Below are 27,625 nucleotides of genomic sequence, written 5' to 3'. Positions count from 1 at the left end.
TTTAAAGCCACATCCCCAATAAACTTCACATCTGATGATTTTTAGGTCTAGAATAGATGTTTTATTTACAATTTCTGAAATAAAATGGAAAACAACAGTTATAACCACCCAAATGATCAACATATAGAGCTCAGACATTGCTATTTCTGAGCAACATTCTTGCTCATTTTGCTTACATAAAGGGCATTGTTTACTCTGTTGAACTCTGTACAGCTCTAACCATAATAAAACCATTTTAGCCTGTCTCGGCTTCTGTTGTAATTCCCTGGAATAAAATTTTATCTTCATGGCAGGTATTTCACATGCAAACATCCTCTTCTTTGCCTTTTTCATTGATTTGAGATAAGCAGACAACCCTTTACAAGAGTTAACAACACTGAATGATGTGTCACATTTATCCACAACACATGACAATGTTTGTTACATGATCTAACACTCCCAAAGTGAGTGTGAGCCGTACACCGATGAAGTGAAATACAAAGGCTTCCGATTTTAAAAACAAACACTGAAGATATCTTTCACACAACTCATTAACAGGTTCAAAAAAACACAATTAGCAAAAACAGGCTCAATCTGTGCTGCATAATAAAATGAAACTTGCACTTAATAAAACCAAAAGTCCCTTGATATCCCACCTTCAAAATGCTCTAATGAGGGTTTGCTGTACAGGTAAAGTGTAATATTCCGGTTTAAATGAAACAACCACAGAAAATACTGTAATCCCGCAAAAAAAAACAAAAAAAAACGTGTTGACAGTAAGGTGTAAAATGTAGGTCTATAGTACAATTGTTCGATGTAAATTGATGCTAATCATCTATATCAAAATGATTATCTATGGAAATGTTTTCTGCATAATTATTCAGCAGTGACAGATGATAAATCTTTCAGGGGTTTCCCAGCTGCAAAAACACTGTTTCATAGAAATAACTTAGCAATCATACAGCATGCACAGTTTAATCAGTTGGCTATTTAACCCAGAACATTCATTTAAGTGCAAGTATAAAAAACTGACAGTCTGAGCTAATGTCATAGTATGCATTTTAAATCCAAAGGAATTTCTTCATGCGATGTAACAAATGTGCAGGAACTAAACAAAAGGCACCACATAAGTGAGTCTCAGGACGTGATTGACACTTCACTCACACGTACAAAACACAAATAATGCCGGAAATATACCAGCAAAGACATATATATGCACGAGGATTAACAATAACAATTTACACTTCATAAATCACAGATATGACTCTAAAAATGGCATTTGTTGAAACACTGGCTTTGCTACAGTCATATTTAATAATTACCATTGAAATAAACATGTCAAATCATGTTTCTAAAAGTATTAGCAGCTGATTGTACGTCCACGTCACGCCTCAACAGTTAGCATGGATAACAGTTCTTCGTGTTAAGTATTATTCCTGGAGCATGGGGGGGGGGGTGGGGGGGGGGATCACACATTAATGATGATGTCCTCTTCCTCGTCCCTGATATCCTCCGACAGGCCATCATCAGAGCGCCTGCTCTCTTCATCAATACCGCCACCGCGTGGGCCGATGATGTATCTGTAGTCTCCACCAATAGCAAAAGCTGCTCCCGATGACACCATTAGCCAGTCCTTTTCGTCTTCCTCTATTCCTGCGCACTGCCACGGTACTCCCCAAGAGGGATCTTCAATACTACGGGTCCCGACATCTGCGCCCGGGGCAGAGGCCTGTTCTCCATCCTCTTCCTCCAGGTTCACATACAGCAACGGCTCTTTTACAGGAGCTGGATTCAGCTTCGCCCACAACAGCTCCAACTGGTCAATGAGGTGTTGGAAACTAGGACGGCACTTTGGGACAGGAGACCAACAGCTGTGCATGATTTCATAACTGGAAGTGAGAAAATACAGACAATAGCAGAATGAATCTCTAAAACGGCTGCAATCAAATGAGAGTTCTGCAACTTTAGTATTAAATGCACTACTGTTCAAACTTTTGTGGTCAGTAAGACACACACACACACATATATATATATATTATTCATGAAGGATGCATTAAAATTGATAAAAAACTGACAGTAAAAGACATTACAAAAGATTTTTATTTCCAATAAATACTGTTCTTTTGAACTTTCTATTATTATCATCAAAGAATCTTGACAGAAATGTATTACGTTTTTTTCACAGCAGCAAAAACATTTTCGTTTTCAACATTTATAGTAATAAGAAATGTTTTTTACGCACCAAGTTAGCATATTAGAATGATTTCTGAAGGACCATGTGACACTGAAGACTTTGCTGAGAAATTATGCTGAAAATTCTGCTTTACAGTAGCTGTCAATTTTTTTTCTAATTTTAATACATTTGAAAATGTAATTTGTTCCTGTGATGCAAAGCTGAATCATTCCTTCAGTCTTCAGTGTCACATGATCCTTCAGAAATCATTCTAATATGCTGATTTGCTGCTCAAGAAACATTATTATTTTTATGAATTTCAAAATCAGTTTTTGCTGCTTAACATTTTTGTGGAAACAATGATATCCCTCAAAAATTAGTGGTAAGATTAAAAAAGAAAATAAATGGATACTTATTTTTAATCAAGCATGCATTATACTGATGAAAATTGACAGTGAAAACATTTATAATGCTATAAAGGATATCTATTTAATTAATGCTTTAGTAAATGTAATAAATAAATGCTGTTCATTTAACTTTCTATTTATCCAAAAATCATGAAAAAAATATCACCATTTCCACAAAAATATTAGGCGGCATAACAGTCAGTTTCCAACACTGATAATAATATTTCACTGCTTAACATATTTAATAAGAAGAAATGTAAACCTGAGCAGCAAATTAGCATAAAAATATAATATCTGAAGGATCATGTGACACTGAAGACTGGAGTAATGATGCTGAAAATTCAGCTTTAGAATCACAGGAATAAATACAAATTTTAAACTAAAATAGAAAATTTGTAATTTGTAATAATATTTTTGGAATACTACTGTTCTACTGTATTATTGAACAAATAAATGCAGCCTTGGTGAGCAGAAGAGACTTATTTCAAAAACATTTTTTTTTTTTTACACTTTTGACTACTGTATTAAAATAGAAAAGTTTTCAAATTATAATAGTTTTTAATAATATTACCGTCTTTTCTACATTTACTGAATTTTCGAAATAAATGCAGACTTTGACCAAACAGATGACTTTTTTTCCAAATGAATGTGTTTAAGAAATTGTATATTATATAATAAAATCAACAATTAAAACTTACACGTCACCAGGGCAATCCGGAGGCTGCTTGAGTCTTTCTCCTTTGATAAGATACTCGTAGATTTCTGAGTTCTCCACCCCTGGGTAAGGCGTTTGACCTCTAGTCATGATCTCCCACATGGTCACACCAAATGCCCACTAAAAAATAACAGCCCATCAGAACAGTACCAGGAACAGTAACAGTGAAGGGCTATGTTTTAAACCCAGTAAAGAAAATACGAGCATTTCTGTTTTCAGAAATTGTGTGATTTTAACGTAGTACATTATTACATGACTCTCTGGGTTACTAGGATTCTGTTTGATCCTTTTATAGTCAAATATTTTTATATAATGACTACTAAACTGTATAACTGACTGTCCCGATTTCAAGAAATTGGTTGTTTCTACATATCTGTGATAGTTTTGTATCTCTCATTTGACAATGTGCTCTTGTCCATCTCTCATAATACAATTATTTCAATTTAAATAAATATCATATTCATTTATTTATCAAGTAAATAACCATGTTGTTTCCCATTGGGGTCTGGCTCACCCTATCAGGGCTTATTCTGCAGCAATGATAAGATAATTGTACATTATACATTACTTACAGTACAATACATCATCTCACCTAGTAATATTAAAGAAATCATGTATGAGGCAAATAGTGTTTATTACCACATCACTCTGTGTTGTGTAGACATTGTCTGCCAGGCTTTCCAAAGCGATCCACTTCACAGGCAACTTAGAGACAGACCCTTGTCTATAGTAGTCGCCGCTGTAGATTTTCTTGGAGAGACCAAAATCTGCTACACACACGCTCATATTTTCATTCAACCTAAAATTAAAGATTCATTTGAGGGGAACATAAAAGGTATGATCAGTAAATCATGTTCCTTTTACATAGAACTGACTTAAAGGAATACTTCACCTCTGGAAAGATGGATGTGTATTTAAAATGGATCTTTTATGTAGAAGAAATGTGAAATTATTTTTGAATTTGGAGCTTTCTAGACTGAGAAAAGACAGAAAATGTATTTTTGGCTTATGTTGATGAAAAACAACATCTCCCAGAATGCACTTGCTTCGCTGCCCTAGGAGGCCACGCCTACCGGTAACAGAGAGCAGTGGTTAAACAACAAGTCTAGGCTACTAGTGAGTCTCCGTGAGGAGTCTGCCCGAAAAAGTGTTTCGAGATCGCCCGAAATGTCCGGGATTCGGCTTTTGAGTTCTACAGTCGCCATTCATTATGTTTACTGTGATGAGAAGGACGAGTGAGGGTCGTGGGAGAACGGCGCGAGGCTGGTGGCGTGATTACCAATGAGCGGCCGTGAGACGCACCGGTCTCGTATCTCTCACGGAGGAGCGGGAATTTTCTTAGCAATGTTAAAACACACATCAACCGATCACTTGTTTAGCGTTCATGTAAACACTACATTCAGATTCACCAATCGCAATGAATTCAGTTATATTGAAACAAAAGCTGTACATGTAAACAATGAATGGCGACTGCAGAAAGCAAAAGCTGAATCCCGGACATCGACTGCCAGACTTCCGAGAAAAAGAGGATGGTAACCCCTAGTACTCCACTTTCTCCACAGAACAAGAGCCTGCTAGCTTAGCTTCCAAAAAAAATGGCTGACACTATGTGTACATTTTGTGAGTGAGATCTCCCCCTCTATGGGCGGGTTGAGAACATGCGGGACAGCCTCTACTACTGACTGTAGTCTTTAGCTTCTGGCCAAAAAATCGTCCGATGATGCAAAATGACGATTTTCAGACAAAAAAATACATAAATCTCTCGTCTCAGGGGGGTATGAGGGTGGAAAGCATGGTAATTCGAAAATACTACAGGTTTCCTACTAATGCAAAGCTTAGTGCTAAATCCTGAAGTATCCCTTTAAAAAAAACTCACATGCAGTTACGAGCAGCCAAATCCCTATGGATGATGTTTTTGTTGCTCAGATACTCCATCCCTCGAGCAATATCCAGCATGAACTGGATAAGCATCTGCTGAGAGAGGGTCTACAAAAAAACACAAGAGACATGAACAAACATTTACAAGGAGAAATAGACCAAATAAATCTGATGTACAGTTGCTGCATGTGTGTGTGCGAGGAAGTGACAGGAAAAACGTACAAATGGTTCATCTCCGAGACGTGACATGAGAAGAAATGTGTGGAGATCTCCATGTTTCATAAAGGGCAGGATCACCATAGGAACAGGTAACCGCTGCTGGGCTCTCCTGTGCAAACTCACACCTGTGGGAGCGAATTCACAACCATGTTGAAGTAATATCTTCAAGTGAGTCCTGCTTGATAATATCCACGTCGAAATGGAAAGGACCTGCATTGATTGCCTTGATGTGAACTTATCCAGTATCCCTTACGAAAATTAACCATGGTTTTATTGTGAAAAACAGTTTTACTACAAATTCCTTGGTTAAACTATGGTTAGTGTAGCAAAACCATGGTTAATTTGTGGTTACCATGGTTTAACTCTAGTAACCATGTGTTTTTTTTTGGGGGGGGGTTTGTATTTTCGTACGGGATGTAAAGCAAATAGATTCTGAGCCAAAGCCTAGCAAAGAAAATGTGTCCACTAACCAACAAGTGGAATGACATTGGGATGATGGAAGTCTTTCATATAGGCTGCCTCTTTCAGACATTGCTCAATGTCACTGGATGAGTTGATGTCAGCTGTAAGAGCACAGAGAGAGATGCATGAATGCACGGAAACAATGACAACACCAATACCCTGGTCCTCAGGCATCCAACTGATCATTGAACTAATCATTTTAGATGTACACTTACTTTTTAGGACTTTCACAGCAACCTTCTGCCCAGAGTTATTCTCCGATTTGAGAAAAGCTTCTCTCACAGAGCCAAACTCACCTAGAAAACAATATTATTATTTTGACTGCCATGAACAAAGTTTAAAAGGTAAAAACTGTGACCCCAGAATACTGTGTCAGTATAATAAATTTTTCAATTTTTATAAAAGTTATTAAGGTTGTTCATAAGTCTATTTGGTGTATTTAATATGCTTAAAAAAATGTGTAAATTCATAGGACAACACCATTACTGAGTAATTTCTCCTTAAAACTACAGCACCAAAGAAATCGCTGGTATTTCTGACATCACAAACTACCTTGTAACCAGTGTTGGGTAAGTTACTCTAAAAAAGTAATTAATTACTAGTTACTAATTACCTAATTTCCTCTTCAACAGTGTAATTAGATTACTGTACTAATTACTCTCTCTAAAAAGTATTTAATTACTAATTACTTTCAAAATCCCAAATCAATCTCAGCTAGCTGAATAATACAAGGACATGAATCTGTTTTAATTCTTTCAAATAAATACTATAAAATTGCATGAATTATCTTTAAACTGACCAAGGTGGAGAAGGTTACATTATGAAAACATACTTTTTAGCATCAGACAATACATTTTGATGTTAAACCCACTATTGTTTTATGTCTGATCTCAAGACATTTCACACTTTTTTCATACATATTTTACAATAATTCATACGAATTTGTACGAGTGCGGTCGTACGATGTAGACACCTAATAAAATCCGAATCGCTGTGAGATCGGATTGATCTATACACAGTATTTACCTCAATTACATCAGAAGTAACTGTAATTAAATTACAGCTAAATGAAGAGTAATCCCTTACTTTACATTTTCAAGGGAAAAGTAATTAAATTACAGTAACTAATTACTTAGTAATTAGCTAAACCCAACACTGCTTGTAACCAATCAGGTCAACGTGTGATTGTAAATGAGTGGAACTGGTGTGAGTGAGTGGAGGCGGGGCTAATTTGCAAATTCATAGAACCACATATACTACATGAAGAAAGGATGTAGATTTACACTCAAGCTATTTTAAGGCATGAAGACATTTTTTTCAAGAAAAAAAAAACATTTAAAAATGTAATTTTGGTGAACAAAGATGAGTTTTAAGTAATAAAATAATTGAATAGAAGGTGACTTTAAGAATTTTATCCTTCTGAGATGCAGAAAATTATCAAAAAAGGATGTGCACTGTGAGGTTTAAGACAGAAATCAATCATTTCAATCATTTAAATCACTGGTACACAAAGTAGGTACACTGGTACACATCACTTTAGGGTCTCGTCCCAACAAAAAGAGACTAAAATGAGCATCTGGGTCATAATGTACCTTTTCCAAGCATTCGTCCCAGAGTTAAGAGCCTTTCAGAGATGAGAACATCTTGTAACTTGGCCTTCAAATCACTGCTGATTCCTAGACTGTCCACTAGAGGGATACAGAGTCAAAATTCATAATTTCCTGTAAAACAAGTACAGTAGGATTTCAATGATGGTGCAGTAATGCGTGTACGTACATGTGGTTTCAGGGAGCTCAGGGAACTGCCTGTTGAAGGACCTGGCAGCTGTAAAGGAAACCGGAACTTCTGTTCCTGGAGCTGCGAATGCAGACCTGCAAACAAACCAAAATGTGACAAAATGACCCATATTTCACTGTTTTAAAAGACATTTTGGAAATTCATCTAAAACTAATCATCCAAACTGCCCAACAAAAGCAAAAATGGAGCAAGTTCTTGGACTACAAATTGTATGTCCAGTCTTCATTGATTTTGAGCAAACTTGACTGTGAAAGGACAGATCACAGTCTAAGAGACCAGATTTCAGTCCTAGTTCAGACATGATGTGTGGTTTGGGCAGCAAATAGGGTGTAATAAAGTAAACACATAAGTAAACACATACCCAAACTGGGTCTCTTTGCCTCTGTTGCGTACCAGTACAATCAACAGGAGTCCCACCATGGTGGCCACAAGAAGGCCGAAAAGAAGCCCTACCCATATGTGGCCCCTCTGGGTCTGAGCCTGCATGGCTGAAAGGACACAATGAGAGTGTTAATCACCACTTCTGCTCAAAAGTGCCTGACGCTACGCCATTCCTGCATAATGAGCGGCGAATGAACACACACGGGCTATTAGAGCGCTGCATTAAGAGAAAATGCTGTCACAAAAAAAGCTGCCGTGACTGCAGAAATCCCGATTTCAGAGAGGCAGGAGGTGGACACCAATGAGAGTGGACAAACCTGACATGGGCATCACAAGAACAGTCTGACTCCATGGGCCACATCCTGCGTTTGTGCACGCAGCAACTTGGAAGGTGGCGTTAAAGAATCGCCCAGCACCCGAGAGACGGGCAATGTTGTCCTTAAACAGTAAGGGATCCTATAGAGACAGAAAGGTTAAAGGGTTAGTTCACTCAAAAATGTTAATTCTGTCATCATTTACTCACTCTCATGTCGTTCCAAACCCAAAAGTCAGAAGACAAATGAAGATATATTTTTTTTTAAATCTGATCCAGTTCTGTACTCTCCATTGACAGCTACACAATAAGCAGACTCAGAGATTGACGCTTCAAAAAGTTGATTGAGATCGGAAAACTATTCCATATGAATTGAGTGGTTTAGTCCACATTTCCTGAAGAGACATGATTGTGTTTTTTAGTTAGATTAGTTTTATGACGTCTTTACTCTTTATGATCTTTTTGAAGCGCCAAAGTGTCAGTTACATAGCTGTCTCAATGGGGGTACAGTAATCGATCAAATTTTATTAAAAATATATTAATTTGTGTACCAAAGATGTGTCAAAGTCATTCGGGTCTGGAACAACACAAGGGTGAGTTTTTTTAGGGTGAACTATCCCTTTAAGTGTGGTTAGTGTAGCTCTCTTTACTCTTATCAGTAACAGGAAAAAGATGAATAATCATTTATAAGATCAAGCATATTTCAAGTCAAATCGCATTTATTTATAGTTCTTCATACAACACAGATAATTACGAAGCAGCTTCACAGTAATAAACTGGCCAGTTCACACCAAAGACACGTCAAAGACAATAACTGTAATGATAACTAAACTTTTAATAATCATTCTAATCCTATACGAATAGTGGAGAACTGTAATGATAAAGACACAGGAGAAGGATAGGACAGCCAATCAGAGTCCATCCTGCTTTAAAAAGCTGTGTATTTAAAGTGGCAGACGACATAACTGCAGCATGTGCTTATAATAAACTGAACATTTTTATTCTTGGTGTGAAATGTTCCAAAATTCATCAGTCAGGAAACAACTTTGTTCATTTTGAGTTGTAAAGCAGCTCTACAGAAGACAATAATGTCATTATCCAGTTCAATAACAGCGTCAGTGTTGCGAAATTTCATCTGTAAGTGTGTCTTCCTTTATAATGATGTACCTGATTCTCTCCTCCCTGGTTCCACTGCACTTTATAAGCCAGTAACCTTCCACAAAGCTCCTCCTGTTCCAGTGCCGCCCAGGACAGAGTGAGCTGCTGCTCGCTGAGTTCAAAGGTAAAGTTCTTTGGAGCTGCTGATGGTGCTGTGTATGAAAGATATGAAAACAGTAAAAAAGGGAGCCATAATTGCCAGTGTACAGACAAATGTACGTGTCAAGCGCCTCTGCACGACAATAAATGATGTCACAGCCAGGCCCAGATGGAATTTGTTCACATTTTTTCCACTGATTTGGAGGAGAGAAAAAAAAAACTCTGGAATCTGTGGAATGGATTTTAAGTGGAGAGGAGTATAATACACTCTTATTTATAGTGGATAAAAATGAAAAATAAAAAAAAGCGTAAGTTAACCAAATCCATTTATATCCACATATTTCCAATGACTGCTTTGGCCAGGAGGTGGCAGAATATTGGACTCTGTATGTGGCAGCAGTGCATTGATATGGATTGGGGACACGCACAATGGCGCATTGTACCACTCAGCCTGGAATCTACTGGACTGCTGCCAGTGCTACCAGTTTACAAACATACAAACAGGGACAACTTCAGAAACCCCTTCTGCTCCTCAAACCCACCATCAGCTCCTCCTCTTCCAAACCCCTTGCCCTAGGCATCTGGCCAGAATCCCCTCTCTCTGGGCTGTTTGTTTACTTCCAACCCACCAAAACTTTGGTTAGAACGGCAAACGGTTTTATTTCCGAAGGAATTTCATAAACATAAATCGCTCATGACTGTCCTTCACAGAACTTTGAACTACCACTGTTTGTAATTAAATGTCATCTTTAAGTAGCACTCCTTGATCCAGACGAAGTCATTTAGTGACGTATGCAGCAACCATGTTTTAGAGAACAAGCTTCTTTTGAGCTGGATCTGGATTCTGCAAAAGCTCATTCCTTCCTTCCTTTTTTTGGACTTCAACACTCTTCATTCAGACAGATAGTATGGGATGACCATTTCAAATTCCACATGAAAAAAGTAAATAAATAAATAAATAAATAATAAAGTGGGAACACTTTATTACGATAGTCCACTTTATCCATTCTGTTAACTATTAGGAATGCTTCAATTACATGTCAACTAGCTTAGTATCTGCTAACACTTTATTTTGATGCTCCCCAACAGACATTTGATTGACTATAATGAACTTGGCAAGTACATTTCAACTTGTTCTACTAACCTGAACCCTAAGCTAACAGTCTACTAATATCCTTACCATTCTGAAACTCAAACAGTACAGCATGGAACTAGCTATGCCAAGGTCATGGGTTCGATTCCCAGGGAATGCAAGAGCTGATCAAATGTTTACTTTGAATACAATGTAAGCTGCTTTGGGTAAAAGTGTCTGGCCAAAAAGGATGAATGCAAATGCAAATGCCTGTAATTTCATCCACAGCAATGCTGTTCAAGCTAAAAAGCCATTTATGTTAATTTGACTAATAGAAAGAAACCACATGCATAGCATCATTACCTTATCTAAAGTTTCACATACCTGCCTCTGGAGTGTGAAAGTCCACCCAGGGAGAGAAGGGGGAAGAGCCCACCTCATTATCACACCGGATTCTTACACTGTAATTTGAGTAACTGTGGAGCCCCCCAAACACATGCTGGAAGGGAGGAACCACAACATCCAGATCAGGAAGTTTCACCTTCTTTCCAGATCCCTTTGACACCTAGAAATGGATTAAAAGCAGATATTCATTTTTGTTTAAAAAATGAGAAACGTAAGACTGATTACTTCTTGACTAATTTATAGTTGATCAATTTAGTTCTTAAAGGGATACTCCACTTTTTTGGATATAAGCTCATTTTACAACTCCCTCAGAGTTAAACAGTTGGGTTTTACCGGTTTCGAATCCATTCAGACGATTTTCTAATATTTAGAAGAATATCAGTAACCAGACAGTTTCTGGTCTCATTGACTTCCATAGTATATATTTTTTCCTACTATGGTAGTCAATGAGACCAACTGTCTGGTTACTGATATTCTTCTAAATATCAGAAAATCGGCTGAATGGATTCGAAAATGGTAAAACTTAACTGTTTAACTCTGGGGGAGTGGTAAAATGAGCCTATTTCCAAAAAAAGTGGAGTATCCCTTTAAGACACAGTCTTGACAAAGTGGCTAAGTTTATGCAACTGGCCCTTGTCAGGGTCTGGTTAAAAGTAGACCATACGAACTGTGAGCAATGTAAAACATGTTTTCCTGCTCCTAACATCTGCCATGTGTTACACAGGAAGAGGGTTTGGAATGACAAGAGGGTAAATAAATTATTTTCATTTTGTGGTGAACTATTCCTTTAACAATCAAGCACTAAGACTGTACGGCCATAGGAAGAACACAAAAAAAAGGAATTCAATAATATCAAACACTATGTAGTAGCATACCTGTATAGTGCAGCTGGAAAGCTGTGAGTGCCCTGTGAAACCTGGACTCCATGTTACGGTTATATTAAGATCAGACACATGATGTACCTTGACATCCCGGGGGGAATCAGGACGGACTGCACATAACAATCACATTTAAAGAAACACATTATGACAACAACATATTTAGCTTCTTTCTAATCTACACGCCTTTTGTGGTTGTATTTGTGTGGATGCCTGTTTATGATAGATTACTGTCAAAACAAAAAACAACCACTATTTTTTATTATTTTTGGAATGCAATTATGCTGAACTACAGCAACAAAAGTTGTGTGAGTGGGAAGTAAAAAACACTGTGGTATGTCTTACCTTTAATGTGCACCGTGCCTGTGCGTGACACAGAGATGCCTCGAGCGTTCTTGGCCTCACAGTAAAACTTTACACTCTCATTTACACCTGGTTGAGCAAATAAAAAACAAATCGCTGTGGTCAGTGCTTCACCTGCAATTAAGTTTGCAAAAATGCATATTAAATGGGAGAAATATGAAGTATGGCAAGAACATTTCACCTTACAATCAAAAGGGGAAAAAAGGGAGAATGTATATTTGCATTAAAACAAATAACATCATTTTTATGACTATTAAAATAAATATAGTTTAAAATACTATATATATATATATATATATATATACACACAGTTAATCTTATATTTCATTGTTGATTGGTGACGTACATTAAGCAGGTCAACAACTCACTGTAATGTGTAATGTTTGTATAGCCTATAGAATCAATCGGGTGAATCTATTGACAATAAATGAATCAATCTTAAGTAAATCAGTCAGGTGAACCAACTATTCAATGCCCATTCATAAGAAGTTCATACATAATTTCTGAAGAATCAACCATTTGAACAAACCGAATGACTGAATCAATTACTTGTACACATTTAGACATTTACTGTGCCATGTACTGGCAGTTTTACTTCTTTTTTAGAAAAAAAAAATACCAGTACATTTCCATTTTAATACAAAACATCCATTAAAAGCATACTTAATACTTATACTTAATAAAATATAAATATATATTTATCATTTCATTATATTCATGAAATTTTCTAAGTGAGCTGCAAAAAATAATGAATCAGAATTGTTTTTCTATACTGTATATATAAATCAAACAGAATAGACAAAAAAAAACCTCCTCATGTCTCATCTCACCTCATGAACAAGGACTTGACAGCTGCCACATTGTTTTATATAATGACAGAGCAAAAAAATGGTTTTAAACTCTGAGTGAGTCACACTCATTTCTGTTGCTGATAATAGGAACACATGGACTCAATGACTCAATGATTTCTAAGCGACAGCGTAGGCTGTTAAAATGGAAAGTTTGCTTTACTGGGCTTTACCACACTGGCAGCATTGATTACTATAATGCATTTCCTCACAGAACAAGAGATCCAGTTACAAAAAGTAAAGGCAAGGCGGGAAACTGGCCTTGACATTATCCAGTAACAGGAGGCTTTTTCTCCACAAGAACATGATGAGAAATTTAAACAACGTACCAGACACCTCAAACAGTTCAAAATGTATTTTCGTTAAAAAGATATTTTGTTGGTTCTTCTGTCAAAAAACTGTGAGGGTTTGAGAAAAACAAATCACTTTGATAGTTCAAATGAGACCAAAAATATGTTGCTGAAAATCTCTCACAACTCTACACTATTTACATGTAAGCACAAACTTGCCCAACTAGAAACTCACTGCAAACTCACCCAATCCACTGAAAGCAACAGTTATATATTTTATCTGCCTACTAAATCACCTCACAGAAGATTTAAAAGAGGATATAGGAATCTTAGATGTTTCACATGATGTTTCATAATGTGATTCATACACTGAATCATTAACTGTTTGCTGTTGTGAGCAAACAAATGTTCTTGGAATATTTAATAGAGGAGAGGATTATATACTTGTTTTTGTGTCACATTATATTCTGAATACTATAATCAAACACAATGCCAATCTCAAATAGCATTGGGAAGCTGGGAATGTGAAAACAACTCACACTTGGGTGCACACTTGTTCAGGAAGTAAAGTAACCTGCGCATGCATTTTAGCTGATGATGACGTCACTAATACAACAAAGCATATGTAGTGTTCTTTCTTTTAGTGTCATCACGCAGAGTGAGTTCAATCAAAGCTCAAATGAATAGCGCGCAATCCACTGTCTCCTCAAAAGTCTGTTAGCAAGCTGTAGAAAGCCTCCTTTATGTGAAGCACATACAGCACACCCAAGTGTCGTTCACTCTGCTGCGCATAATAGCATGAAATTAATACCAAACACAATATATTGCAGTGCACATTTGTGATGACGTAAGATGAGGACAAAAGCACCAGGATTTTACAGAATCTAATGAGTGAAACCAACCAGACCAGCGTTGCGGGATTGGGAACAATTGCTCTCGGACCACACCAAACGTGCCCAGTGTGTAAGCCCCCTTAAAGCTATACTGTGTGATTTTACCCCCATCTAGAGGTGAAAATGTATATGACTATCCATTGAATATTAGTTTCTGTTCCTCTCAATTCTGATTTCGTTTTAACTCGTACGGTGGCCAATGTAGTCCAAGAATAACATGGCTTCCAGTTCGACCTCGTCCATGAGTGTTAACTCAAACGTAAACACGAAAGGCGAAGCTTGAATTAACGGGTATGTCCCTCTTTGGCTAATGTACTTTCAAGATGGAGGGGAAACATGGCGACCGACATTAGAACCCCTTACCCGTATGTTTTTTCAATGGCATATTATACACTCACAAGAATACTTTATTACTTGAATGAAGTAAATGTGAGCACATATATTTTTGAAAGAACTAAGTGTTTTTAGCTAAGAATAAACTAAGAGAGTTACACAGTGTAGCTTTAAAGTAATCAAAATGTGTAAATAAAACGCACTTACAATACATTTTAATAACACTATGTTGTAAGTGTGTCCCATCGGCTAATCAAAAGTTCTACACACAATTGCGGTCTTCGCGCCCACTTAAACAAATACCAGAAAGATGTCATGCAAGTAGACAAGTGGTCGAATGCAAAGGCCGCAGGTGTGGGTATTGGGACCGGCCCTTGGTGTCTCTCACCTTTAACTAAGAGAACTGAGGGGGAGGGCATGAAATCCCCATTCTGTTGGTCTCCCAGCCACCATAACACCACCACAGGTTCTGGAGGACCTGAAGCAGCACACGTCAGGTTGAACGGCTCCCCTGCAAATACAGCTACATCCTCTTGTTCCTCCACAAAATGAGGCACACCTAAAATATGAGCAGTAGGAGGAAAAAAAGTGTAATATTTGCATTAAAGGAATAAGATATTATTTGAAAAATACACTACTTGAAGGATTCAGAAGAAGAAAATAACCTTCTACTGTGATCCAAGCAGGCTCAGAGGAAATGATCGTGCCGTGATATTCGACTTCACACCAGTACTTCCCAGCATCTTGTTGCTGCACGGATTTCACACTGACGACAAAGAAACAATCAGATTAGACACCCTTCAAAGGGTTAAAGGAGTAGTTCACTTTTCAAAAAACTTTTGCTGATAATTTCCTCACCCCCATGTCATCCAAAACGTCCATGTCTTTCTTTCTTTAGTCGAAAAGAAATTAAGGTTTTTGATGAAAACATTCCAGCATTTTTCTCCATATAATGGACTTCAATGGGAACCAAACGGTTCAAGGTCCAAATGAGACTTTCAGTACAAACTGCGAACTGTTCAAAGGGCTTTAAACGATTCTAGACGATAAATAAGGGTCTCATCAAGCGAAACGATCGCTTTTTTAAAAAGTTTTATAAGCTCAAATGGTCGCCTTGCTCTGTTCTGTGATGCACGTTCGTGACTCTCCTGTTCGAACTCGTTCATCAAAATGAACAAAACTTTTTCCAAGTCAATTCGTTCGTTTAGTTCGTTGAATGAACCAAATGAATCATCAAACTGAACGAGTTTGAACAGGAGAGTCACAAACGTGCGTCACAGAACAGAGCAAGACGAGCAATTTGAGCTTAATAAAACTTAAACTTTGTTATTTTTTTATTAAATGAGCGATCGTTTGACTTGATAAGACCCGTGTTCATCGTCTGAAATCATTCAAAGCCCTTTGAACAGTTTGTACTGAAAGTGTCTTTTGGACCTTGAACCGTTTGGTTCCCACTGAAGTTCATTATTTGAAGAAAAATGCTGGAATGTTTTCCTCAAAAACCTTAATTTCTTTTCCACCGAAGAAAGAAAGACATGGACATCTTGGATGACATGGGGGTGAGTAAATTATCAGCAAAAGTTTTTTTTCGAAAGGGAACTACTCCTTTAAATCAACCATAAATGAAAATTGGGTCATTTACACACTCTAATGTTGATGGAAACCAAGATAACATTTACTGTTGGGGCCGGGTCGCATTACAAGTAACATGAGAAAAAGTAATGATTGCTTTTTTTCAAGTAACTAGTAAAGTAACTTTTAAATTTACAACAAAATATCTGAGTTACTTTTCAAACAAGTAACGCAAGTTACTTTTTTTCCCCACGAATCCCATCCCCATGTTAAGAGAAATCGAAAGTAAGTGCAGAGGCGCTGTGCGAGCTGTGAAAACACCATGAAACATTAGAAAAAGTAATGTATAAGTAATGTAACGCAATGCATTACTTTCCATAAAAAAAGTGAAATTAAGTAGTTTAGTTACAATTTTAGGGAATAACACAATATTTAGGGATTTTTTTAGTGAGTAACACAATATTGCATGGCATAACTTTTAAAGGGCACCTATTATTAAAAATTCACTTTTACATGGTGTTTGAACATAAATGTGTGTTGGCAGTGTGTGAGCAAAACCACCCTAGAATGATAAAAATCCACTCAAAGTTTTTTTACAATCTCAATAAATCATATGCACTGTCCCAGAACGAGATGTTCTAAGATAAGACTTTGTGACGTAGAATTGAGCAAGGGGTTTCATTGACAGTGTGGTTGTGGCATAGACCCCGCCCTCGGTGTACACCATCCTCTTTAGTTTCAACGACAGCCGGTAATGTCTCCTAGAATCATAAGTGTTCTGTTGTGGGATGGGATGTAATAATGACACACATAGTAGTTTTCATTTATTTCCGACATTAGAGCCACTGAAAACACAGTGGATGTATTGTATTTTGGAAGTTTAAGTGGCGCCTTTCCTTCGTAAATAAGTTTATGCTGTTTGCAATCCACCGACACCTCCAGTAACAGTAAGTGTATTTTATGATTTTTGAGTAAATAGTCATTTCAGTCCATGTCAGCCAATTCAACAACAAATGCATCTAAAGTTGTTGTCGTCGTAGGATGTCTGTGTATATAATTTAAACCTTGTTTGTATAGTGTGAAACCACATGTTTATAAATATATATATTTTTAAAGATATTGTATTAAAAACTGCATATATGTTGTTGTTCTGTAAGTTAGCCATCTTCTCACATTTGCCACAGAAGCACCCGTATGACAAGTAAACATAAATGTAATTTCGCTTGTACGTAGCGAAGTTCATCACAGTATGTGTATGTAGTTTCAAAAAATTGTGCCAACGTTAGTGTTTGTGTGTGTCTGTGTGTGTGTGTGTTGCACATGCATAATTTCAAAGGGGACGCGATTACAACTCTATAAGAACATAAATGTATCAAATATCCATACCGAGACGTCCTGGTCCATTCTCATTTGTGTTTATTCTGCCGGAGTCTCTTCGTCATCTGGGTCTGATCAGAGACTATTTATCTATTCCGATTCAAACATGTACGGCTGAATGACAGCGGGTCTCTCTCACTCTCTCAGGCCTTCTGCTTACCGACTGCCATAGGTATGCAAGTGACGCCCTCATCCGAAGGCAGGGCGGGGATATGCAGTCATTTGCATTTAAGGTTGTATTGCCCAAAACAGCTCATTTTTAAACAGGCCCCAAAAATGACATTTTCAAATGGTTATAATACATTAACTGTGGGGTATTTTGAGCTGAAACTTTACAAATACATTCTGGGGACACCCGAGACCAATATTACATCTTGTAAAAAGGGGCATAATAGGTGCCCTTTAAACACTAACTTTCCTCAAGCTCAAATGCAATTGTTCACATATTTGCAGCATTCGCATTGTTTTTTTTTTAACTAAACTGAATAATGACACTATTATCTTTTTAGAGCTGTTTTACAGCTGAAACTGTATTGCTTTCGATAAATGAAAAGCCTTATTACTCTTTTATTCCTGTATATTACCGCGATGCTAGTTGGAAACAATATGTATTTGTAAAAAAAGATCTAAACAAATGTAATTTAACTTGACATGACAGAAGACTAAGAAAAGTAGCAAATCCCCAAACTTTGTGAAATAATGATCATGGAATAATGACACATCAGTCTCCAAGTTTTACAACTAGAAGAGAGCCATTCAGTCTAAGAGTGCTAAGATTTATGTAGACAAAGGTCAGTTGCGCAAACAACGCCATGAATTGCATTCACATAGCAGAATTGCATGACGTATACATTTGTTTACAACTGAACTCACCAGGTGAAATGAGTCATTTATAGATTATGTAGGCAGCATGCAGCGAGGAAAACGTGACGTCTATATAATTCACTAAGCCAGTTTCTCTCTCTACCATTTGTTATCCTCTTTTTAGCCTAATCTTATAGCAAGGCAGCACTTTCAAAAGCAAATTTCCACCCAAACTGTGTTTAGTCTAAAAATGGCCTAAAACAGATCTAGGCAACCGGACTGCGTCACGACACGTGCAAGAGATTATCAGCCTTGACAGCGTTCAGTAAAACAAGCTCACTAATGTCTGCATTACATCTGCATTATAGGGGATGCATTTACCTGAGTGCTCAACAGAAAGCTGTAAATGATCTTGGAAAAAATATTTTCAAGATTTGTTATCACAACATTTTTTCTTTTGTCAAATCAACTTAAATAATTTATTTAGTTCAGATAACTTATTATTTTGAGTTTCTGATGATTAAATCAATCTCCTTCATTGTATTAACTCACTTTTTCCAGTTCAATCAACTTAAAATTTTAAGGCAACCAGGTTACTTATTTTTTTAAGTTAAACCAACAATATATATATATATATATATATATATATATATTTACAATGTATGAGTTTTAGCTTTATACATTTTGATTTAAATAGCCTATCTGTATTTATTTATTGTGGTCTTCATGTGAAATGCAGTTTTAAAAGCTGCTACACTACCGTTTAAACGTTTGAAGTTTTCTCTGTTTTCCATTTAAGCATAGGCTATTCTAAAATGTAATTTATTCCTGTGCTGCAAATCAGATTTTTCAGCATCATTACTCCAGTCTTCAGTTACATGATCCTTTAGAAATCAATCTAATATGACGATATGCTGCTCAAGAAACATTTCTTATCATCAATAATTAACAATAATAATAATAGTTGTGAAAACTGTTGAGCTCCTTAATATTTTTGAGGTTTTTTTTTTTCAGTTCTGCTATGAATAGAAACATTGAAAGTGTCTTTACTGTCTAATCCCTTCTGAATACAAGTATAATTTTTTATCAAACAAAGTATTACTGCCCGCAAACTTTTGAATGGTAGTATATCCAACTATCCTGGTTAAGTTCAGGAATCAATAAACAAGAACCTGACACACTGTTCGCTCACAAAACATAGTATTCAAATCCAACTTCATATTGTGCTCAAGAATGGGCTTTATGCCCAGCTGAACTACTTCCTGAACTTCAGCCATCTCCTTGTTTCCTGTCTGCCATTATTGGCCAAATTGATTAATTCAGGTGTACCTGACCTCAGTAGTCATGGCAACAATAATCAGACACACCTGAATTAATCAATCTGGCCAATAATGGCAGACAGGAAACAAGGAGCTGGCTGAAGTTCAGGAAGTAGTGCAGCTGGGCATAAAGCCAATTAACTTACTAACAGTTGAAAATAATTTTGTATAACTTTGAAGGTCAGAAACTGGCTACAGTAACAAACATTTTAGACTTGATACAAAAGTCCTTTATAAAGTGTATTCACCCTGGTGTCTTTTACCATACAGCCAGTAATGAATGTGATCATATGATTTTAGAGTTACAGTGAAATCCAACAAAAAAAGCACGAACAACTGTTCTGGTGTTTTAGCTCTGCGCCCACACTGTGATGATAAAAAATGATACTGAGAGAGACACTGAGACACAACCTCAAGGCCACAGCCATGACAACTGGACAAGCTCCCTTTTAGTCTACCCAAAAGTCTCTGTTATGACATTCTGGTGTCCTCCTTTAAAGATAGGGTAGGCAATTTTTAGGGTAGGCAATAGCAATCCATATAAGAAGTGGTCTAAATCTTAAAATGCACATGTATCTTCCGTGGTACACATAGGACCAAAAAATGTTCGTCCAATCATTGCATTCGGTCTGAATGTAATGATAGGATGTTCTACAATACCTGCCTGTCATATGTACTTCCATCCTGAACTTCCATCCCTTTGCTTATCCTGCTCACTCAGACATCACACGTCATCACACTCTTAGAAGAAAAGGTTCTATATAGAACCTTAAAAGGTTCTATCAGCGCTACGTATTTGGAACCCCTAAGGGTTCAATAATAAGAACCCTTTAGGGTTCTTTGTAACCAGGAAAAAGGTTCTATATGGAACCTTTTGGGTTCATTCATTATCATCTGCTTTGTCCTTTCCGAATTAAATATTTCACATTACTGACAAACATCAAGACCCTAAAATGTATTTATGAATGCATGTGAATGATCACACAATTCAAGATATGGGGGTTAGAAAATGTATATATTTATATCATTTTATATAGTTAATCAATATCACACGAAGAGTGGCATTTCAGTTCTTCTCCTCCCAAAATCAGCATGATTAAAATGTGACATTAAGTTACTACAACAGTTTAATAAAGAATAACTTAATTACAGCTACAAAATGTTGCAGAATAATGTAATATATAATTGAATAATAGCCTATAATTAACCTTTGTGCCAAAAGGGTTCTTTCTTGTCATTATAGAACCTTTTTTAGCATAAAAGTTTCTTTGGAGTTGAGTAAAGAACCCTATGCTTCATATATAGAACCCAATGAACCCTTTTTTCGTGTTTCATGCTACAGACAGTTATCGAGCACCACAAACAAACAGCTGCCGCCTTTTACAGTTCCTCCTGAATCAAAACAATGAGCTTATTCACGCCATCTCGTAACCGAAATTACAGGATGGCAACCCGTGATGTTCTACCTGGAGCTGTTTATGCCCTCAAACTCAGATGTGTTTCTATGTCAACACTATCAACAGTGAAATGAATCTGCAGCAGTCCGGTGCTACAAGTACTTTAAGTTGTGCACATATTAGGGGTGGGGAAAAAAATCGATTCTCGATGCATCGCGATGCGGACGTGGACGATCCTGAATCGATTCACAAATGTCAAAAAATCGATTTCAAAAAAAAAAATTTTGATATGTATTTATAATAACGTAAAATTGACGGAACGCGAAAGACGGAACTCTGAAGCGCGGAAGTGCAGTGGCGGGACCGTCTGTGGCGTGCACATAACAGAGATGAGATGGCACGCGAGATCCAAACACTTTCCTTGTTAGGTTAAAAGCTGACGTGTGGAAATATTTTGGCTTCTGAAGTTGAAGGGGGAAAGGAGCTGGACAAGAGCCGCACTAGTTGTACGCTTTGTGGAATAAAACCAACGACGGAAACACGACAAATATGATAAGCCATATGACACCTTTCCAGGCAGCCAGACGAGGAAAAACACTCGGCTGCACCAGTCGTTATATTATTTATTTACTACAAGTATGCTCCTAGTTTAAGCACACATTTATTTTCCTGGTCGGTCTTTGTAATGTTAATAAAATATATTGTGGATTAATTCTTTATGGGTCATTAATTTGTACTTTTAAAGCAAATTATTTATAGTCACACACAAAAGATTCAGATAATCGATTTGTAACATTATAAATGTCTTGTACTTTAACTTTTGATCAACTTAATTTATCCTTGATGAATAAAAGTATAGATTTCTTTTTTCTTTTGCCCAAAAAATTAAATAAAAATTCTTACCGACTCCAAACATTTGAACGGTATTTTTTAATGTTACAAAAGCTTTCTATTTCAGATAAATGCTGTTCTTTTGAATTTCTGGGTGATTCTCTGAATCGGGTGCCCTTCAAGTCCCCCAAACTTGCTTCAAATATTTTCAATTGAAGGAAATCACAAAATACATTGTAATGCTGTCAATTAATAGAACCAGGTGCATTTGCATTATAATGCAACAAAATTGCTTTTGAAATTTTTTTTAAAGTTAATAAATTTAAAGATAATGAGTTGCCTAAGTAGTAGACAACAAGCATGTTTTCATGTCCTCACTAACCATCATTATATTTTCAATGAATATCAAACAAATAAAAAGTGCAATTAATACCAAAATGTTGCTGCTGCTAATATAATCATATGTTGATCTAGTGTATTTTCGTTTACTGTTGTGAAATGGAAAATCAATAATCGGTAATCGAGAATCGTTAATAATTGAAAATCGACTGTAATCGAATCGGGACTTCAATAATCGTAATCGAATCGAATCGGGAAATCAGACAGATTAACCACCCCTAGCACATATACATTATTATTGTAATATTATGTGCTTTGAGACTCGTCTAGTGACACTTTGCAGACTCTGCTCTGGCTGTGTGTGTTCATGTGTTTTGAAGGAGGCGTGGCTTTGGAGAAGCTATAAAGGGAGGGTGGGATCTCATGCTTTCAAAGCTAGCTTGCTATTGCTAGCCAGTCTGCAATTGCCTACCCTACCTTTAATGTACATCTATTGGATTCGGAATGTTTTATTGCCTGCCTTGCATAAAAAAACCTGATCACTTGACACACCTTTTCTCAACAAGAAATACTTTGTGTGTGTTATGTGTTCAAATCTCTAACACTAGTTTTGGAAACAGTACTGATAGTGGCAGTTGCCTTAGTAAACGACCTTGATAACTGCACACTATCAAATCTGAGATTTGGCATATCATATGACAATGTATTTTAATCAGTTTCATCACCCCCTTCATATCGTCTAAGGTTTCAGTTCTTCCCTGCAAATAGTTTCAGCCAGTTCTGTTTAATTTCTGACCACTGGCAAAAACAATTCTGAACAACATCAGGGACTAGGACACAGTTCCAGGTTCACACCGTCCTACCTGTGGAAGGTCTCCCAGTGATGTGCATCCAGTGTGATGTACATCTGATCAGTGCTGTAGATCTTTTCTCCATCCTTTATCCAGATGATCTCAGGTTCACTCAAACCCTCAAAGGCACAGCCCAGACGAGCCATGTTACCCTGAGTCACCGTTTGGTTGGAAGGGTTTTTGGTGAACCGTACCCCTGGAGGACACACAATTTAACTAGGCTTACCATCTGGTAACTTGTTGCTCTGTTGCAGAACAGCAGATGTGATTTAGCGGGACATGAGTAACAGAGATAAACTAACTACTATTATACTTCTATACAATAAAAATAGATTTACATTAGTTGAAAAGCCTATATGCCATCATGTTGGATGATGATCACGTTTGTTAACTTTGTGACTGGCATACAATTCGCCCAGGTTCGAGTGATACAATGTAAGTTACTCGACCGGACCTTTCCAGTCTACTAAATTGGCAACATGACATCATGACTTTTGCGTAAACATACACGCCACTTTCGAGTCAAGTGGCGTGTTATGTCTACGCATTTTGAGCTATCCGCATGTATCCACGTGTATGTCTACGCCATTAACGTCCGAGTGATTCCGCGTGTCTGTACACGCCGTCAAATGTCTGCGCGAAACGAAGCAAAATGTACGTCTATATCTGGGGAGCGATCTTTTTTTTCTCTAGGATGGTAAGGGAACAGTCATAAATGCCATTAACCCCAGTGACGGTTAGGTTTAGGGATGGGGTTGAGGTAAGTCATATATTTATATACAGTAATAACGTTAAGTCAACGGCGTTCATAAACACGGCACGCTAAAAAAAAGGGATTATGCTCCTTGATAGCAAGCCAAAAATGGAAATACGAATTGGCGTGTCATACACACGTTACTTCATGAGATCAGTCTGAAATTGAGTAAAAGCCACATTTTAAAACTACAGTTTCTGTTTTAAAGTCCATAAAAGTGCATCTATCCATCATAACGAAGTCCACACGGCTCCGGGGGGTTAAAGGGTTAGTTCACCCAAAAATGAAAATTCTGTCAGTATTTACTCACCCTCATGTTGTTCCAACCCCGTAAGACCTTCGTTCATCTTCGGAACACAAATTAAGATATTTAAGATATTAAGATCGCTCCTGCATACAGTCCATAGGCTTCTTGAGGGACTGGCTCTTGCTGTCCCCGAAAAGTCATAAAAGACATTGTTAAAATAGTCCAAGTGACTACAGTGGCTCAATCTTAAGTTTATCAAACGACGAGAACACTTTTGTGCGCAAGAAAACAACAAAAATAACGACTTTATTTCAACTATTCGTTTATTTCTCCCTCTGCGCGAGTCAGATTACTAGTTTAATAGCGTAAGCTTCTGTTATTGTACGTCACACGTATCACACACACATGACCAGCGTCGGCCAATAGTGAGCCAACGTGTGACGTAGCTTTACGCAATCACACTACGTTAACTGACTACAGGCTTATGGAGAAGGAAGTGAATAGTTGAAATAAAGTCGTTATTTTTGTTGTTTTTTGCGCACAAAAGTGTTCTCGTCGTTTGATAAACTTAAGATTGAGCCCCTGTAGTCACTTGGACTATTTTAACGATGTCTTTAATTACTTTTCGGGGACAGCAAGAGCCAGTCCCTCAAGAAGCCTACGGACTGTATGCAGGAGCGATCTTAATATCTTAAATATCTTAATTTGTGTTCTGAAGATGAACGAAGGTCTTACGGGGTTGGAACAACATGAGGGTGAGTAAATACTGACAGAATTTTCATTTTTGGGTGAACTAACCCTTTAACATAGGCCTCCTAAAGCGAAGCAATGAGTTTGTGTAAGAAAAATATCCATATTTAAAACTTTATAAAGTAAAATAACTTCCTTCTGGCCAAACAAACACAAAGATTCGACTTAAGTCTAAGTCGACTTGTGCGAGTAACGACATACTGCTGACACTACGCAATGATGCACTACACTACTTCTGACGTCACAAGTTGCGCATTAGGTGCAAGTAGACTGTGTATGGCCATTTGGCCGGAAGCTAGAATTTGACTTTGTAACATGTTAAATACACAGAAAAGTATTTTACGGAATACCACAGCAAGTGATTGGGAGCACTTCGACTCGGCACATATATATCTATGGACTCGGTGCATTAATATCATCACTCTGGAGAGGATTTTTCACTCTGGACGGAGTCGAAGTGCTCCCAAGTGCTTGCTGTGGTTTTCCGCCATACATTATAGTTATCCACTTTACACACTTAGAAAAGTACAACATTTTATTTTGTGTCACCATTCTTGGTCGAGTTACACTACTCGTGTAACTGTATTTAAAAATGGAAAACGTGGAGGTGTTTGGTCACTTCTCTGCTTGGCCCATATTGAATGATCTGGGCTAGTTAAGTGCGATCAAAGAGTCTCGCGCGCCAGAGCGATTGAGACAACAGAGGCATGTATCAACTCGTCTTAGTTAAGGGAATAACATAGTTTAATATGAAAAAAAAAAACGGTGGAGTATCCCTTTAACAAACACAATAATTTACAAAACATGCTTTGTTTGTAGCTTTTTGTCTCTAAATGTTGCCTATAAAAAAAGAAAAAAAAAGACAGACAACAACAACAACAACACAAGATATGAGCAATATGTCCCTACACCCAAAAAAAAAATTGCAAATAAGTTTCATTTTTCCTTTAACAGGCTTTTGTGCATTTTTCTAAGGCATCTATTGTGAACATTTCTGGCATCTCTGTCAGTGTGCAAGCTTTGATTGTGGACAGCAGACGTCCTGCATGCTGCAGATGTCTGAAAGATGACAGACAACAACACACATCTGGCCAGAACATCTGCAACAAACATCACATTCATTACCCAGGAAAGAGGTAAATGAGGAAACTACAGTGTCCTGTCTATGATGTAGCCTACTCCACAATCAATAGGATAGGCTACCTGTCTAGGGATGGGTATATATCGTTAAGGTTTAGCTACTACTCTTACCAATACTGCTTATCGATCCGGTATTCGTATCGGTTCTTTTTTGCAATAATTTGCCGGGGTCAGAATTCGGTCAACCCGTACCCATGCCCAAACCTGTCTGTCTGTCTGTCTGTCTGTCATCTATCTATCTATCTATCTATCTATCTATCTATCTATCTATCTATCTATCTATCTATCTATCTATCTATCTATCATGACACTGCTTCAATCAGCAGTAACAGAATAATAGAGACAAATGGCTGCTTGTTTTCGCATTATTTTAATTACACTTCAAAAGTATATTTGGTTAAATAACTATACAAATAAAAAGTGTGACTCTTTAATTTAAGTGAAAGTATATTTTTTAGAACACGATATCAAGTTCCTTCTCAGCCTGCAATCCAAGATAAAATATATATATTAAAAAATATATATATTTGATCACACTCGACCACAACAACAAGAAACCCAGAGATGCTGATTGGTTTAAACATGATCGGGCTCCATTAGTTTTGAATCTGTATTCTCAAATGCTGTCTATCCTCTGGAAATAACAAAATTAGGTATTATCATTATGCTAAAGCTTATAAAAGAGGATTATTAGAACTTTATGCTTGTGACGTCCAATTTACATTTGTAAATCGATGTTTATCTTGAAACATTGTGTCCACGTCAACACATAAACACACTGATGAGTTTAATGAAACATTGCGTTCACAAACTGCGATTAGTTCAACAAACTTACCATGAATTCCCTCATTGAAGTGCAGTAACAAGAGCAGAATCCAAAGAGAAAGCCCCATTATAACATCTTCTGCTAAAGAGCTGAGATTTCTCCTTCACCTTGGGAAAGTTTGAACAGCGCTGATTAAAGTTAATGAATTAACTAGGTGTTCGTAAATCCCATTATATTCATAGACTTCAAGGCTTCAAAATCACCCTCTTGCATTTAATACATCATGTTTCGGCAGTTAACCCGGTATAAATGGCATTCTTCTCATTGTTTTGATAAATCCTCAAAGAGCCCGTGAGAACACAGTGATCATCGCTCAAGTCAAGTAGCTCGATTTCGAAAAACAGCAGGAAACATCTGAGGAGTCGCAGAGTCGGGAAGAAGCGCCCCCTCTAGGTCACGTGGCGACACTGCACGTCACTCCGGTACAAAAACTAAACTTTTAATTATAGCAGCGTTTCAAACTTTTTGAAGCTGAAAGGAATGCATTTTCACGTGTATTATTTTACAGTATGAAGACGGCATGCTTTTTGCCAAGTTAAATAATTGTTTTTATACAGGCTATTTAAAAAAATATGTTGTATGTTGTAGCCTATAGGATAGATAGATAGATAGATAGATAGATAGATAGATAGATAGATAGATAGATAGATAGATAGATAGATAGATAGATAGATAGATAGATAGATAGATAGATAGATAGATAGATAGATAGATAGATAGATAGATAGATAGATAGATAGATAGATAGATAGATA

The 27,625-nt window shown here is 37.1% G+C and overlaps 1 protein-coding gene across 1 annotated transcript; it reads right to left on the bottom strand.

Annotated features, from left to right (window-relative positions):
- Positions 1-35: 35 nt before the first annotated feature.
- Positions 36-27,215, bottom strand: tyro3 (TYRO3 protein tyrosine kinase). Its single transcript, XM_089120174.1, has 19 exons — positions 26,880-27,215; positions 23,166-23,349; positions 15,329-15,429; positions 15,052-15,222; positions 12,282-12,368; positions 11,934-12,049; positions 11,038-11,218; positions 9,492-9,634; positions 8,329-8,467; positions 7,992-8,118; positions 7,610-7,704; positions 7,426-7,521; positions 6,049-6,129; positions 5,842-5,934; positions 5,375-5,496; positions 5,151-5,260; positions 3,914-4,073; positions 3,258-3,394; positions 36-1,868 (listed from the first exon to the last, which is right to left on the bottom strand). The coding sequence occupies exons 1-19, from the start codon at positions 26,935-26,937 to the stop codon at positions 1,448-1,450; spliced, it is 2,622 nt and encodes an 873-aa protein (XP_088976300.1). The 5' UTR covers positions 26,938-27,215; the 3' UTR covers positions 36-1,447.
- Between the last annotated feature and the right edge of the window lie 410 nt (positions 27,216-27,625).

The sequence above is a fragment of the Pimephales promelas genome, chromosome 15 (assembly GCF_988280905.1).
Source record: "Pimephales promelas chromosome 15, fPimPro1.hap1.1, whole genome shotgun sequence".
Taxonomy (NCBI): Eukaryota; Metazoa; Chordata; class Actinopteri; order Cypriniformes; family Leuciscidae; genus Pimephales; species Pimephales promelas.
This window is presented reverse-complemented; position numbering and strand designations above follow the sequence as displayed.